A 15,603-nucleotide genomic window follows, 5' to 3' on the forward strand; every position below is an offset into this window, starting at 1 on the left:
AGGTAGGCTATTCTCCAAATCTCGCGAGATTAATCAATTTCTCATGCCTCTCAGTGGGTCTGCTGTTGGTGTGTGTGATTCAGATTAGCTGTTAGCTTGCAGAGATGACTGCGGACAAGCAGATCGAGACTAAACTCTCTCCTACGGAAGAAAATAAAGAGAATGTACAGGAAGGATGGCTGGGTTTGGAAAGTATCCTTCACATTGTGGCGTTTCTCATCGGGGTGGTGATTTTTTAATGACCGAAGCTGTTTCTAGTTCATCAAAGCTAAGCTAACGTTAGCTGCTTGGTAACGCTTAGCTCGGTTAGGCTACGTGTCATTTGACTACCCATGGTGGACATGAAAACGTTTTATTTTTGACATCGCAGAACTTTGAATAATTTATTTAATCAGCAGATATTTTGTCTGCATGTAAAACACAGCTTGTCACAGAAAAGTAACGCTAAAATATAGAAGAAAAAAACGTGTACCATCTTTTAAGTTTCATTAGCTCTGCGCTTTCTAAGCTCACTGTTGGTTCATTCATCTGGTGCCAGCGCTGCACACACATTCAGACTTGATAGTATCACATTTGTCTATTGATATATATAAAGTTTGTCTCTTAACACTGAATCGCAGTTCTTCAAATCATCAAGGAGTCCCAGCAGCAACATGGCCTCAGGCACGGAGACTACCAAAGATACAGGTGAGATTCAGGGTCATTATTTAGCTCAGTTTCTATTCAAACTGCATTTATAAACTTGGAAAATAAATATTCATACCTCTTTTAATATACAGATGTAAAATATTATGGTTCAGTACAGTCAGAGGTGGTAGCGAAGCTAAAAATTGTACTCGGGTAAGAGTATTTGGTTAAAAAAGGCTACGTTGAATAACTGTGAACATAACATTTTATTTTAATTTATAAAAAAAGAAAAATCTTAACGATCTCAAAATATAAGGTTATGTGCAAATTCTGACATTTTAAAGAACGGGTACAATGTAAAAGAGACAAAATATTAAATTCAGGCAGAGGTTTCTCAGCATGAAGCTGTTAAGCCCAGAACTACAGTAAGGAAAGTATATATATATAATATAAGAATAGAATAGTGTAAAATAGTTCCAGTGACAACATATGCTGCTTACTATATTCATTTCATTTCCAAAAGGAGCTGCTGATAGAAAGAAAATCTAGTGTTCAAAGGAGTCCTACTTTAAGTATACAGTCTGTCTGGTGCATTTTTGGTTAAAATATGACTAATCCTCATTCAGTGAAGTAACTTAAGTATCCAAAAAGTGAGCGTAGCATTACTTTAACTAATTATTACTGAAATAAAAAAGTATTGAGCAGTAAAACTGCTTTTTGAAGTACTTCTAATAGATTACTGTAGTAAATGTTTTGTGCTTTTTGTCATAGAAATCTGTACAATGTAAACATTGAGCTAACTGAAGAGAATTCAACAGGTGAAAATAGACTATATCTTCTGTATTGTCTCTAAATGGAGTTGTTTTAAAGTGAATGCACATTTATCTTACTTTATTTCAGTGGAAATGCCTTTTTTTTAATTCTTTGCAGGGGCTACTGCTCTCGTAGGCTGCGCCGCCTCCGAAAGACTCTTGGCTTCAAGATGGGAAACAGACACAAGTTTGTTGGAAAGAAAATCACAGTGGAAATCCTTTCTGACAGCAGGTTGGTAACGGCTGATGTGAACTTGGACTCTGGTGCAACACTACTTAATCTAGTCGTAGCTTTTGGTCATTAAATATGTCACTTTTTTAAAGAAAATAACAATATAATCAGTTCATATCATAATGTTGTTCCCTCATCAAAAACATAGCTGGTGTGTTGCCTTGATTCTTTCATGTATGTTTGAGAAATCATTGAATCTTCTGTTGCAACCAGTCAGGTGTGTCTTAACGATTTGTTTCACAATGTCTATTTCCACAAAGCAATTAAAGAGAGAGGCCGGTTACAAAGCAGTTTCTTTTAATTTATGTTTGACATATAAATCTGTTTTAGTAGCAGTTTCTTAATCGTGCCATTTTGAAGCACAATGTGCCTGGAGAATAATAATACCGCCCCTTTAAATTGTTCTACAGGACAACAATGCATCGTGTGTTTTATCAAGTTGTTATAAAATCTAGTAAAGATACATGTTCTTTGGTTAAATAGATACGTTTGCAATTTTTACTACGGTTGTAGCAAAAGTTTAAAATTATTCAGAATTTATTACCTTCGATTTGCATCAAACCCAATTTAAAAACTTACACCGATAATAAAAATAAAATGGCAATTGGGAAAATTCTGCCATGAAACAAATTATTATTATTATTTTCAAATAACAGTTTATTTACGGACTTTAAATTTGTCTTCCTGTGTAATTCTTTTTATTTTTTCACACTTTTTGGGAGTACAAGAGTTTTTTAAGAAAAAAAAAAGACTGACTGAAAAAAGTAGATATAGAGTATATATTGGTCAGGTTTCCATTATATTACATACAGCCAATTGACACCATGGACAGGTGAGTTATTCATAATTGTTGAGCAAAAATAAATTCCCTGATTAATGTAACCACTGACGACAATTTAAACGTGGCTCTCTTGAATAGAAGTTTTTCCTTATTTTATCCTCGATCATCTATGGTGTCATTTTAAAAGGTCCTGGAAGTTGCAACAGTTTGACAAACTACTTTAGCTGTTTTCTTGCGAAGTTCATGTCCGCTGGTAAATGAGTGCATGCATGAAGCTTCCCTTCATCCCTGCAGGTATCTGCTGCTCGTCCTGATGGAGGCGGAGCGTGCGTGGAGCTACGCCATGCAGCTGAAGCAGGAGGCCAACACGGAGCCCAGGAAGAAGTTCCACCTGCTCGCTCGTTTACGTAAAGCCGCCAAGCACAGCGAGAAGCTGGAGAAGCTCTGCGAGAGCCCCCGTGTCGACGCCAAGACCAAACTGGAAGCACAGGTTCGCTGAAGACCGGCTAACACTTCATAACACTTTCATGATGGGAGTGTGTGGAATAAATGCTGACAATTATAAAGTATCTTGTACTTTTCTCTGAATTAAAAGTTCCCTGTGTTCCACTTAACCTTTCTTTTTGTTACTAAACGGAGAGGAATGAAACGGTTTTCAGTCATTGCTGATGGATTTGTTCCAGGCTTACACTGCGTACCTGACAGGGATGGTTCACTTTGAGCTGCAGGAGTGGAAACTTGCAATGGAGGCATTCAACAAGTGCAAGTGAGTTTTAATCTAACTTTACTTACAGTACAGTGTCCGAAAAAAAAGGAGTCGGTGTTGGATTTATGTCAATAAACGTACGAAGAAGAGTAAAAGTAATCTCCTCTGTTTTTTACCAGGACCATTTATGAGAAACTGGCCAGCGCCTTCACCGAGGAGATGGCTGTTCTGTATCGCCAGCGTGTGGATGAGATTTCGCCCAACATCCGCTATTGTGCTTACAACATAGGTGAGTAACTGGCTACCGAGCCTCAGCTTCAGGTTATTCTGAGGTAGGGAGAGTTTTCTAAGAGCTTTTCACTGTGAACCTCCAGGTGACCAGAATGCCATCAATGACCTGATGCAGATGAGGCTGACCGGCGGAGGAGGGGGCATGATGGCTGAAAAGCTGGAGGTGATGCAGCGCTAGGCTTTTTTCTTTCAATTCATGACATCAGATGTTTATATTTCTGAAAATGCATCTGACCAGATGGTCATAATCAAACTCAAGTTTTGTTGCTACTGATGTTTTCATTCAGAGCAGCTCATTCTAACATTTGATATTATTTTAATTTATATTTCAGTGACGTTCCAGTTAATCACATAAAGACAAATCTTACAGATAAGTTTGTTTTCTTACTTAAGAAGCAGGTTTGCTTTGGACATCATAACATTTAATAAGTGTCGTTTCAGCTGCTTTCTGGACACAATGAACAGAGCAAACCACAAATCTCAGACAGGAAGCTGCAGCGCGCAAAATATTGGCTCTTTTATTTATTTATTAGAAGGATTTATTATTTTATTGTGAACGGCCCAGATTAGTTGGATCAAAACAATATTGATGTCAAACTTATTTATGTAGAACATTTAAAAACATTTGTTGACCAAAATGCTTCAGTTTCATCCACAATTATGAAACAATAATAAAAAGTACATAAAGCAGAGTTAAGATTTAAAACTAATCCATTAAGTGACTCCATACATAATCAGGCGTTGGCCAAAGAGAAGAAGTTATGATGATGAGATTTTAGCTGAGATTTAAATGATGGAGTTAGAGGTAAGGTATTCCAAAGTCTTGGGTGGCCACGGCAAATGTTTAACTCTCTACATTTTATTCTTGATCACAACAAAAGGAGCAAACAATAAGGTGTTAAAAAAAAAAAAGCGGATTTGTAAAGTTGGTTGGTTTTAAAAACACAAAAACACAGTCCATTAAAAAAAAAAGAGTTGCCTTGACAACGTCACAGATGATGCTGCAGGTTTTGGGAGTTGAGTTGAGTCATTAGACATTTAAAAAGTCTTTTAATCAGAGAGACAGTATTAAATTCAGTGTTTTGTTCCCCTCAGGCTCTGATCACTCAAGCCAGAACCAAGCAGGCGGCCACGATGAGCGAGGTGGAGTGGCGAGGCCGGAGCGTTCCTGTCAAGATCGACAAGGCTCGGATATTCCTCCTGGGTCTGGCGGACAACGAGGCCGCCATCGCTCAGGTCAGCCTCTCACTCGTGAAAACACGACATGTTTTTAAAAGCGTGATGATCTCAACGCAGACAGCACCCTTTAAAACAAACAGATGTTCTTACTGTTGCCGGTTAAATGTCCTTTTTTCAAAGGTGTTCAAACAATAGAGAAATGCATGTAGTATCGTAGATCTGCCATAACAGCAATATTTATATCGGATATCAATATCGGCCCAAACTTTCATATCAGTGCATCACTAATTTGTACTAAAGCTGCTAAAATCTGCATTTAAACGTAGTTGAAGCAATATGAATGTTCTCTGCTGGTTATTACACAAACTGGCCAGCAGGGGGCTCACTTTGAGACGTTTGTCTTTCCTTTCCTTCCTCTCACTTTGTGTAAAATATAAAAATTTTCAAAACAAATTCTGGGAATAGAAAAGACACATTCAGTTAAAGTTGTTTGTATTTATAAGTATAACAAGGGGAAGAAGATGTTGGAACCGTCGACCTTTAGGTGCGTCCAGGCTCATCGTCTGTGCACCGGGCATGTAAGGTCATCCACCAAATGAGTGGCTCATTAGTGACAAAGTTTAGTGCCTTTTTGTTTAATATGTGGCATATGGAGCTAAAACAGTCTCATAATTGAAACAAATGTGTGAATGATGAGACTGTTTTAGCTCCATAATGGTATGCTAAATTTAATATTGTGCATTTAAAGTAAAAAAAACAAAAAAACCCTCAATTATTTTTCATTATGGGCGCACCGATTTATCAGCGCCAATTTTGTTAGTTTTGGGAGATTGGTGATCAGCCGATACTTGCATGTGAAGTTGATCTTATCTACCAAAAGTTTAAAAATCAGCCGCTGTCCTTCCTGTTGGAGAGGTTCGACTGACGGACCGGCCCACCAGGTCATGTCTGGACGTTTACAGTTAACCCCACTGTTGCCAACTTGGCGACTTTCTTGCTATATTTAGCAATATTTCAGACATAAAATTGTGGCCATTTATGCTGAAATTTTGTAAATTGTGATTTCCATCAGTTTTCTTTGAACAGTTACTGAAGTTGGTTCAAAACCAAAATTGGTAATGAATTTTTATATCTGAAATTGTTTAGATGACTTTGGTAGCTTTTAGACTCTTCCATTACATTAAGTGATTAAGAACACAGCAGGTGTTTGGTGGAGGTCTTTTGTTTGGTGAATGTTCGGTGTGATGAGGGGAGGTTTTCCTAAAATCTTTTTTTTAACCACTTTTTTGAACTTTTAACGTCAGTTACCTTTAGTTTTCAACTAAGTTGTCAGAGATTTTTAGTAATTATTTTGTCTATATTTTTACAAGAAATAAATTAAAACAATGAAGTCGAAAGTACGTAACCACCTGTTAACACAACCTCCGTTGGACATTTTTGGTTCTGGAACCTAGAAGTCCGCGACAAATGGTACCGACTAGAATCGCAGTCGGCAGATCAGGCCTTTTAAAGATCGTCCAGAATCCTGCAATCAGGAAAACTGATCTCTCTGAGTATTTCAAACTTTTGGATTCTGGTCTATGTTGAAAATTTGGAGTGCTGTTGTCCTTCATTATACGCAGTTCCTGGAGCCACCAGTGTGTGGCGCTGTCCTCTGCTGTGAATCCCCCGCCCGATCAGCCAAACATTCCTCGCTCTCTTCTTCCGGCCCTTCCTGTCGGCTCGCCTGTCACGCCCGCCGCCACTCAGCTCTCTGGCATGTCGCGTCTCATCGCTGCGTTCTGAGCATTTCACAAAGCCGCACCCAGCAGCAGATCTCTGGACCGAGACGCAGCAGATTTATTTCCCCAAGACATTTCAGTTGTAAAAAGAGTCTTTGGGAAAAACCTGCAGCGTTAAAGTCTGTCATGTTGGGCTCAAAACGTGAGCCGAAGCTGCTTTCTAATCAGCACCGTTCTACGATTTTTTATTTTTTTATTTTATGCATCTAAATTATACTTTATATCACAATGTCTTATCAGAGGTGCTGCTTCCCAGTAGGTAACAGCTGATGAACTCCTCTTAGGGTCAGAGAACATGAGGTCAGGCCTTCAGACATCACTCTGAAGTGCAGAGCCTCTCCCATCTCCGATCAGATTGTGTGTCCAACTGGTTCGGCTGGTCATGCTGGGCTCCGGCTGGGTGTTGGTGAAAGTCTGCAGCTCAAAGAAACGTCACAATCCTGGGTGGATTGAAGCAGCTTTTGACTCATCCAGGAATGTTCTGGTGAAATCCTCTAACCTGTTGCTTCCTCTCCATTGTTTGACCTCAGAAACGTGAAAATCAAAATTTAGTTTTTTTGTCAACCAAACTCTGAGCCTTCTAAGAGTTTCAGTAAATTTTAACCAGGAGCAGGAACCTTTTATTTTTAAAAAAATATCTGGTTTTCACCCAGTTCTGAAATTAGACGAATGCAACTTCAGATGAATTTTATTTACCAAAAACAAAACGATTACAGCAACCAGGATGTGGTGAAGTATTGTAATCCTAAGAGCAGTTATAAAATGTATTTATTCTTCCAAGATTGTGGGGGAAAATGAAGATCTTTGCTCATTTGTTCCCAGCTTAACTTAGAGTTGCACTCAGAAACTTCTTCTTCTGTTAAATATTCTTACAGGAGTCATTTAATACTTCTGGCTTCTAGGCCTGTTGCAATACATCATTTAATCGCATGATAAATTAAAACAAGCTCAATAATTTTCATTTGCATGATTTGTTGTTTTTCTCTTTTTCTTCCAAAAAAACCGGATAAACTTTTCAATCTGCTGCTTTAGTTTCAATAAGCTAATTTTGTTTAGAGACTTTATAATTAATTAATTATAATTAATTTTGTTTGTTTTTATTTTGGATATTTAAAACATCTTCCAGTGCCAGTGTTAAATGTTCATTAGAATTTAAAGTTTATTGATATGTGCGAATGTGTTATTGCATTATTATACCATTACTGTTATGTCACTTGAAAATAGTCTAAAAACAATATCATCCTTTATCGCAGTAACTTCTGGGTTTCTACTTAAACTCTTAATTCTAACAAAAACTGTAAATACAAAATGGCTGCCCGCTTTATAATAACGCCACGAGTAGCTGCAGTAACTGGATTCCAATTAAATAAATTTGCTTTTGAACGTGAAAACAATGCGCCACACGATTCCTCTTATATCTGAGCGTTTCTCAGATTTCCTGTCGAAGACGACCAGTTCTGTCGATCTGAACCCTGAAACTACGCTGCGACACACGAGTGATGTGCAGGAATGTACGATGACCCGCCTGGCCACATACCTGAAGTTCATCACCGTCACATTCCTGCCTTTACTATTGCTTCATTGTTGCAAACTTCACATAGTTTCAACCCTACAAACTCCTCGTCCTTTAATATGAATAAATATAGTTGAATTAACCCTTCATGTGGATGAACTGGTGTCATTTTGGAGAACTTTGTTCTGTCGTCCTGGAGATGAACTCTGCAGGTCTGGCCTGGTGTTTTTGTTGCGCAGGCCGTCAACGAGGAGACCAAAGAGCATCTGTACGAGACGCTGCTGGCCGAGTGCAGAGACACCATCCAGGCCGTGAGGGAGGAACTGAAGAACGAGGCGGTAAGAGGCGCACCGACGTCCTACGAATCTACAAACTGAGGCCCAGCACACAGGGAGTGGTGTGGATGTTCAGACGTTACTAAAGAATAATTAGGGAGAGTCCCACTTTAGACATAATGTACTGGAAACACAGTGGAGCAGGTTTTCCTGTGTTTTTCATCTACATCCAAGTTTGTTGCTACTTTTTCCTTCAAATGTCAATTAAAAATGTTACGGCTTCATTCACACAGCAGGCAAATGTGACCCAAATCCTACTTTTCTTTTCATTTCTTTCTTTTTTTTTTTTTTTGCCAAAATCTGACTTCAGGGCAAACTGAACAGCCCAAATTTAAACTTTTCACCTTCTAAAAATTCTGACTTATGCCACTTCCATATGCGACACTAAATTAAACGTATCCGATCATTTTCAACATCAAGTTTTACCACAATATTTTGTGGTACTATTCTTATAAAAACTGGGTTTTTTTCTGCAGCTGTTTGACTGCAAGTCATAAAAACGTTACCATTTGTAATGTTTCTTTAGGAAACCGGTTACACAGAGAAGTTCGATTTGCATCACTAAAATGCACATAACTGCATTTAATCATATTTTCATATTTATACTTTTCACAGTAGTAAAACTAACAATCCTGATAACATGGACAGTTTTGGAGGGTTTAAACAGCTTTAATTGGACTTTATTGTGAAAATGATAAACGATGTGATAAATCCCCATAATGGCTTCCTTCATCTTATGATGTGGTGACCAAACTTTCAGTTCCTGATGCTCGACTATTTTAAAATCGATCTATAAACGACGTCGTCCATTATTCAGGAAACGGTGCGTTTAATTAGAAGTATGAACAAAACTGAGCATCGAGATGTGCTGTGTGACTGTAATCTGAGAGGAAAGTTTCAGTCTTTAACATGAGACAGCATGGCTGAAGAAGTGCTAGGCTAGTTATAAGTTTTCATGTTTTGAACTTTTTCGCATCCTCTTGGTGCAGCAGAGATACCAGGGGTTTTTTGGGGTTTTTTCACAAAATCTGGGATTTTGTGAAATCCCAGAGAGAATCTGCTTTAATGGATTTTGGGCCTGAAGTTGGTTTGGAGTGTGTTTAAAATAAATGCGGAAGAAAATTAAAAGCGATACTTTTTCTGATTCCAGAAACAGCGAGAGAGGAGCTCCGATAATGAAAGTGGGAAAGTGTCCAACCTTCAGTTCCTGCACAGGTAAAAATCAGAGGCTTGTGCTTCAGTCAAAACGCTCACTTCACTCATGGATGAGTTGGATGTAAATCAACATTCACACAATCCTGAGATCCCCTCTGTCCAGCCGCCGTTTTTGTGTTTGTGACGATGTATTAAGTGACAAACCCGTCGTCATGCGTCGGTGCAGCCTGAGCCCAGCCTGGGAACACTGGGGATTGCACTGGGTTTTATTTTTTCTCCTTGTTTTCACCTGATATCCCTGCTGCTGCTCTTCTTCCCCAGTTATCTGACCTACATCAAGCTGTGCACACTGGTGAAGAGAAACGAGAGCATGGCCCACACTCTGCAGGCTAAACTGAAGGAAACCGGCGCCGACGAGAACAAGAGGGGCCCCCGACCACAAGACCTCATCCGACTCTACGACATCATCCTGCAGGTCGCCGCAGAACCCAGAAACGTTACATTTCCACCTTAAATATGACAGACTGTTCACATTGGCTGTTAAGTGTCATGATGCAATGGTTGTCCTTGCTCGCCCTCAGTCATATCTGCTCTCTCTCTCTGCAGAGTCTGGCTGAGCTCTCCACCCTGCAGGGTCTGGAGGACGACCACACCTTCCAGAAGGAAGTCTCCCTCAAGACTTTGGTCTACAAGGCCTACAGGTTAGTTTTTACAGTGTTTTTGCTTCAAATTTCTATTAGAAGAATCTCTTCTGCAGGAAAAGGTTTGTAGATTTTAACTTAAATCCTGCAAAATCTGATTAGTTACAAACTTTTTTAGGTTTTAAAGCATTTACAGCTGAAATGATCATTTGTGAGGAATCAGTTGTTGAAATGATCAACTACTAATCAACTAATTTAGTTGATTAATTGGTAACTTGTGTAAGACTCAAAAAGGCCAATTAAAAAAAAAAAGAACGACTCATTCAGAGCAGCAATTAAGCTAAAACTTTACAAAAATTATATACGTTTTGCATTAAAGATAAAAAAAGAAAACGGTCCAGCTTCATCTGGTTCAAATGATGCAACAAATAAACTCTCATTAAGCACCTTTTTCTATCAGTTTATTGAAAAATAGTCAATATATTAATCCCAAACTGTATTGATGGTAAGTTGTGATGTTGGAAGTGTTTTTTGCTGCAGATGCATCCTTTGCTACAAATAAGCAAATGTTCACTAAAGTAAATATTTATTCAAAAATAAAGGAATTTAATTATTTATTTTAATTTTTATTGAATTTCTAGTCTTGAATGAAAGGCCAAGATTCAAGATTGAATCTGCACTTTAACTTTAATCTGGTTAAAGTGCAGATTTTTCCAGTTGTTATCCAGTTAATGGTCAGAATAATTGATAAAATAATTTAGTTGCAGCTTTAATAGCATTGATTGCTTGAAGGCCAATTTAAAAAAAAAAAAAGAATGACTCACTCAGAGCAGCAATTAAGCTAAAACAGATACAGGCCCCGGTCTTTCTGCATGGAGTTTGCATGTTCTCCCTGTGCATAGGTTTTCTCCAGGTCCCCCGGTTTCCTCCCTCAGTCCAAAAACATGACTGTCAGGTTAATTGGCCTCTCCAAATTGCCCCTAGGTGTGTGTGTGTGTGGATGGTTGTTTGTCCTGTGTGTCTCTGTGTTGCCCTGCGACAGACGGGCGCCCTGTCCAGGGTGACCCCGCCTCTCCAGCAACCCTCCTGACCCCCACTAAGGGACAAGGGTGTAAAGAAAATGGATGGATGCTTGAAGTCTAATTTAATATAAAATAGTCATATTAATGAGCTCCTGTCATATCCTGTAGTCACAGTAGACTCATGTGTCTCTTTCTTCAGATGCTTCTTCATCGCTCAGTCTTACGTTTTGGTGAAGAAGTGGAGCGAGGCGCTGGTTCTGTACGAGAGAGTCCTGAAATATGCCAAGGAGGTCCAGTCAAAGTCCAAGAGTCTCAACAACAGCCTCAAGGTTTGTTCATAACCAGCAGTGTTTTATTTTTCTTTAGAGATCTTTGTAAAACCGTCTTTCCAAACGTTTTCAGGATCTCCCTGACATCCAGGAGCTCATCGCCGAGGTCAACGCTGAGAAATACTCACTGCAAGCTGCTGCCATTCTGGGTGGGAACTCCTTTCAGAAAACCTCCTTTTTCTAGATGGATTTATGTTAATTATACAGATCCGTTCCTGTTTTTCATGTCAAATCCTGAGGGAATGTAACTTTGTTTCAGACACTGATGAAGCACCTGAAGTGAGCACTCAGCAGCAGGTGAAGGATAACACGGTAAGACCGGTTAGATTTTACTGCAGACGTTCATTTATATAAAAAGTGCTACATTACAGTTTTATACAACCCATCATTCATGTCTAATTTTTATTATCTCTGTACTGGTTTTCCAATAAATTTGGATTGTCAGTAATTAATCTTGTAACGATTCAGAACTTAGATGTGTTTCCAATAAAACCAACAGCTTTTTGATATTATGTATTGTTATAGTGAGTATTAAATATGTCAACTTTATCTGTAAACTCTCAGCAACAAGGAGATTCAGAGAAAAACAAACATAATAATGGAAAAATAGCTGTAATTCACACTGGAATTAATCAATATTTGGGTTATTATTAATCAAAAGCAGCTCTAGCCAGCTGCATTTTTAGCCTTGATTTAAAGGAACTCAGTGTTTCAGCTGTTTTGCAGTTTTCTGGATTTTGTTTTTAAGATTAGATGAACATAAAGGCTGAATCCTGCAGAGCAGACTAGACCCAGAAGACCTGAGTGGCAGGTTGATGCAGCAGATCTTTACTGTATTTTAGTGCTAAGATATTTATTGTTTTTATAAACTAACAAAGTTATTTTATTCCTGTAGACTCGGTTTGATTAGGGACCAAAATGACATTTGTTACATTTTCACCTGTGGTGGCGCTGCACCAAGAACCACAGAAGGAAACGAGACGAAAACCTCTGAAGAAGTCGACTTCCTTCTTCATAATATGTAAACAAACATGGAGTAGCGTCAGATTTTAGCAGTTGTAGGATTTCTGTTTTTCTTTGGTGAAAGAGTGAAAAAATACTCAACAATTGACTCAGCATGAGTAATTTCTCCTGCTAGCACCAGACATGCGTTTGTTTTGGTTGTATTTACCCAGAATGCCTTGTGCTGCAGTTCTCTTCCTGCTTTTGGAGCAATCTCCGGACCACGGCTCACATTTTTGATCCGTATCGGTTCGATTGCGCATTCACGCCTCCCTAAACGAACCGCACTTTCAAGTCAAACAGACCAAAGTTCGGTTAAAGCAGGTGACGGAAGGCTGAATTTATAATTGTCTTTATGCGTCTCTGGAGGTTCAGGTCCGAGTCCACCCAAGATCTGTGTGTAGCGATGGATGTCTGCGAGCTTCGTTCTCGTGTGCAGTAATAAATGAATGTTTTCCTCAGCCTCTGTGTGAACACCTGGACAACTTCCACCTGGACAAGACTCTGGTTGGGAAGCATCCCAACCTGGTCCAGTTCCCGCCGGAGTTCCAGCCCATCCCCTGTAAGCCTCTGTTCTTCGACCTCGCCCTCAACCACGTGGCCTTCCCACCGCTGGATGACAAGGTGGAGCAAAAGGGCAAAGGCGGCCTGACCGGCTACATCAAGGGCATATTTGGCTTTGGCAGCTAAGCCGAAGAGCCGAAGGCGATGGGGCTCCAGGTCGATCAAAAAAACGTGCCTATTTTTCCCAAATTGGTGGAATCTGCAGAGCGAATCCGACCTTCAAACTGAGATTATAGATGAGCTTCAAGTAGCAATGTCACCCCATGTTCAGCTGGATTCTGTAAAACCGGATAGTTCCAGACATTAGTGTCTGAATATTCACAAATCCAACAGGTGACTCTCAAAATGATCTTCATTTCTATTGTTTCTGTAATGGAAAAGCCAGGATGTACTGATGTTCATACCTGAAGCTTAGAAAAGAGTTATTTGATAGATCTGAAACTGGCCAATTCATTTAACTCTAATTATCTGTTTGCTCTTGGATAAATTGGACCCATTAGATCAAGAAATATGATTCAGAACCAGTCGGATATCTCCCATAAGCCCTATAGTGGAGATATTTAATGAATACGTTCAGTATTGAGTTATTGAATATGAACGGGTGTTTTCAGTTTTTAACTTTCTCCTGATTTCCATACTTCAGTTCGTTCATATTGGTGATATGAGAGCTAATCGATAAAACTAAGTAAAAACTATTTCTACCATATATTAAAAGGAAAATTTCACCTTTGCTTTTTGATTTTCTTTGGATATTTTCCCAGATTGTTGTAATTCAAACCTTTCAGGCCCAGTTAGGTTTATGCAGCGGACTCCCAAGTTTTATTATTGTTATAAATTTACTTCAGATGAGACTGAATCGCCCTGATCATATTTTCAGCTTGGACGCTCCTGCTGGAGTTTTGTTTCTGCCTTCAGCAGACATTAAGCCATCCGGAAGGTTTTAGCAGCCTTTCCATCATCACACCACCACGCCTCATAGTATAAATGTTTTTACTACATGAATAGCATGTCTGGAAGTTCAGCATTGTTACAACATCTGTTGCTACCCATTGTTTTGTAGTAAAGAGCAGTTTTTCCTCTAAACCGAACCGGCTGACTTCCTCTCCTCCTTTCTGGACCTGATTTCCTTGTGATAAACTTCGCAGATGAGTTTTTTAATGACCCTCATGAATCTGTGTCGCTGGTCTTTTTTTTATGTTTTTGTTCTTCTCTCATTGTTTGAGTTGAAGAAGTAAGATGGACTCGTCTCCAGTAGCGTCTAACGGTGCAAAAACACCAAATCTTGCCAAGTGTTTTCTGTCGAGTTTCTAGTACAAATATCTTATTACACTTGAAATAAGAAAAACAAACTGACAAGTAACTCCAGCAAAAAAAAAAAATAGGAGCTTGTTTTAAGTAAACAATTCCTTAATATTGAAGAAAAAGTGCTATTTCCATTGGCAGATAAATTCACTCATGACGAGGGAAATAATCTAGTACTTTGTCATCAAAATTAAGGAGTTATTGACTTAAAACGAGCTCCTACACCTTGCTGAAAAGTTACTTCTGGATTAGTTTTGTTTAATTTCTAGAGTAATAAGATATTTGCAGCAGAAACTGGACCAACATCCCTGGTTAGACTTTGTGGTTTTGCAGTGAAGAGTCTTAGTGATTGTTGAAACATCTGAAAATAATGATGGGAATGTTTTCATTTTCTCTCCAGGCTCAGAAATAAAATATATTGGCACCAAAATCCGTTTTCTGATTCTTTTTTTTTTTTTAGTCATTATTACTTGAAAAAAGGAGTGTAAGAGGTTTTGCGCACATTTGTTATGGAAACGCAGGTAATGAGGCAAAGCAGTGAATTCAACCTGCTGGGTTTCCCTGGATTAAATCATTTTAATCTAATTTAAATAATTACCTCCACTGTTTGATAACTGGGATCAATTGGATTAAATGTGTGATTGGATTTGTAAAGTTCACTGAGATGACGTGTTGTGAATTGGCTGAATTGAACTGACACAGAAAAGCAGAAAATGTCCAAAACTTCAAGCCTGAGGGAACTTTGAGAAGACAAAAATAAAAGTCTGTCTCATCAAAGCAGCATGTAAAGAATTCAGAAATGACTCAGGACTTTTGCACAGCGTTGTATCTTTGGCTTTTATATGGTTTGATTCATTAATAGTCCATTTGTGAAGGAAGGTGTGTCTCAGTATGAACCTCTGTGGGGATGCAGGGAGTGTGAGGATGAGCGGATGCTTGAGCAGGGTGTGTGTGTGTGGTTTACATTTGGTACCTGCAGTTAAAAAATATTGCTCAACTCTGTTACCTTTAAACTCCTCTTAGAAACAAAACCCAGAATATTCACCCAGCTGCCCTTTCTGCTCCTTCGATCCGCCATATTTGATAACAGAAATGTGTGAAAAATCTCTGAGGAGATTATATAAATGACACTTTTCATTCACATTGTTTCAGTTCCTGTTGGAAAATGTTTTTTATTTTTTGCAGAAATGATCAGATTTTATCATTTGACACTAGTTGAGCTCTGGGAACCTGTCAGCCATTTTGCAGTGGCACACCCTCGTTTGTTTCGTTTTTGTTTTAACTCCTTTCTAATCAGGGTTGGGAGTTTTCAGACATGTTTCATTCTTTAC

General features: G+C 38.8%; 1 protein-coding gene across 1 annotated transcript; it reads left to right on the top strand.

Moving 5' to 3' along the window:
* Window positions 1–28: 28 nt before the first annotated feature.
* srp68 (signal recognition particle 68) lies at window positions 29–14,137 on the top strand. Its single transcript, XM_015037958.1, has 16 exons — window positions 29–192; window positions 621–687; window positions 1,558–1,671; window positions 2,747–2,942; window positions 3,136–3,218; window positions 3,338–3,447; window positions 3,533–3,612; window positions 4,545–4,685; window positions 8,162–8,260; window positions 9,408–9,472; window positions 9,734–9,887; window positions 10,019–10,113; window positions 11,275–11,404; window positions 11,478–11,553; window positions 11,664–11,716; window positions 12,869–14,137. Exons 1-16 carry the CDS (start codon window positions 105–107, stop codon window positions 13,094–13,096), a joined length of 1,779 nt encoding a protein of 592 aa, XP_014893444.1. The 5' UTR covers window positions 29–104; the 3' UTR covers window positions 13,097–14,137.
* The last annotated feature ends 1,466 nt before the right edge of the window (window positions 14,138–15,603 follow it).

Source organism: Poecilia latipinna, unplaced genomic scaffold, assembly GCF_001443285.1.
Source record: "Poecilia latipinna isolate Pla-1442-1.1 unplaced genomic scaffold, P_latipinna-1.0 Scaffold25, whole genome shotgun sequence".
In the NCBI taxonomy this organism is placed as follows: domain Eukaryota; kingdom Metazoa; phylum Chordata; class Actinopteri; order Cyprinodontiformes; family Poeciliidae; genus Poecilia; species Poecilia latipinna.

Excerpts from the sequence above, each read along its gene's own strand:
- srp68 (XM_015037958.1), top strand. The coding sequence starts at position 105 with ATGACTGCGGACAAGCAGATCGAGACTAAACTCTCTCCTACGGAAGAA. Across the intron at positions 193-620 it reads AGGATGGCTGGGTTTGGAAA|TTCTTCAAATCATCAAGGAG; the intron begins GTATCCTTCACA and ends ACTGAATCGCAG. Across the intron at positions 4,686-8,161 it reads ACGAGGCCGCCATCGCTCAG|GCCGTCAACGAGGAGACCAA; the intron begins GTCAGCCTCTCA and ends TTTGTTGCGCAG.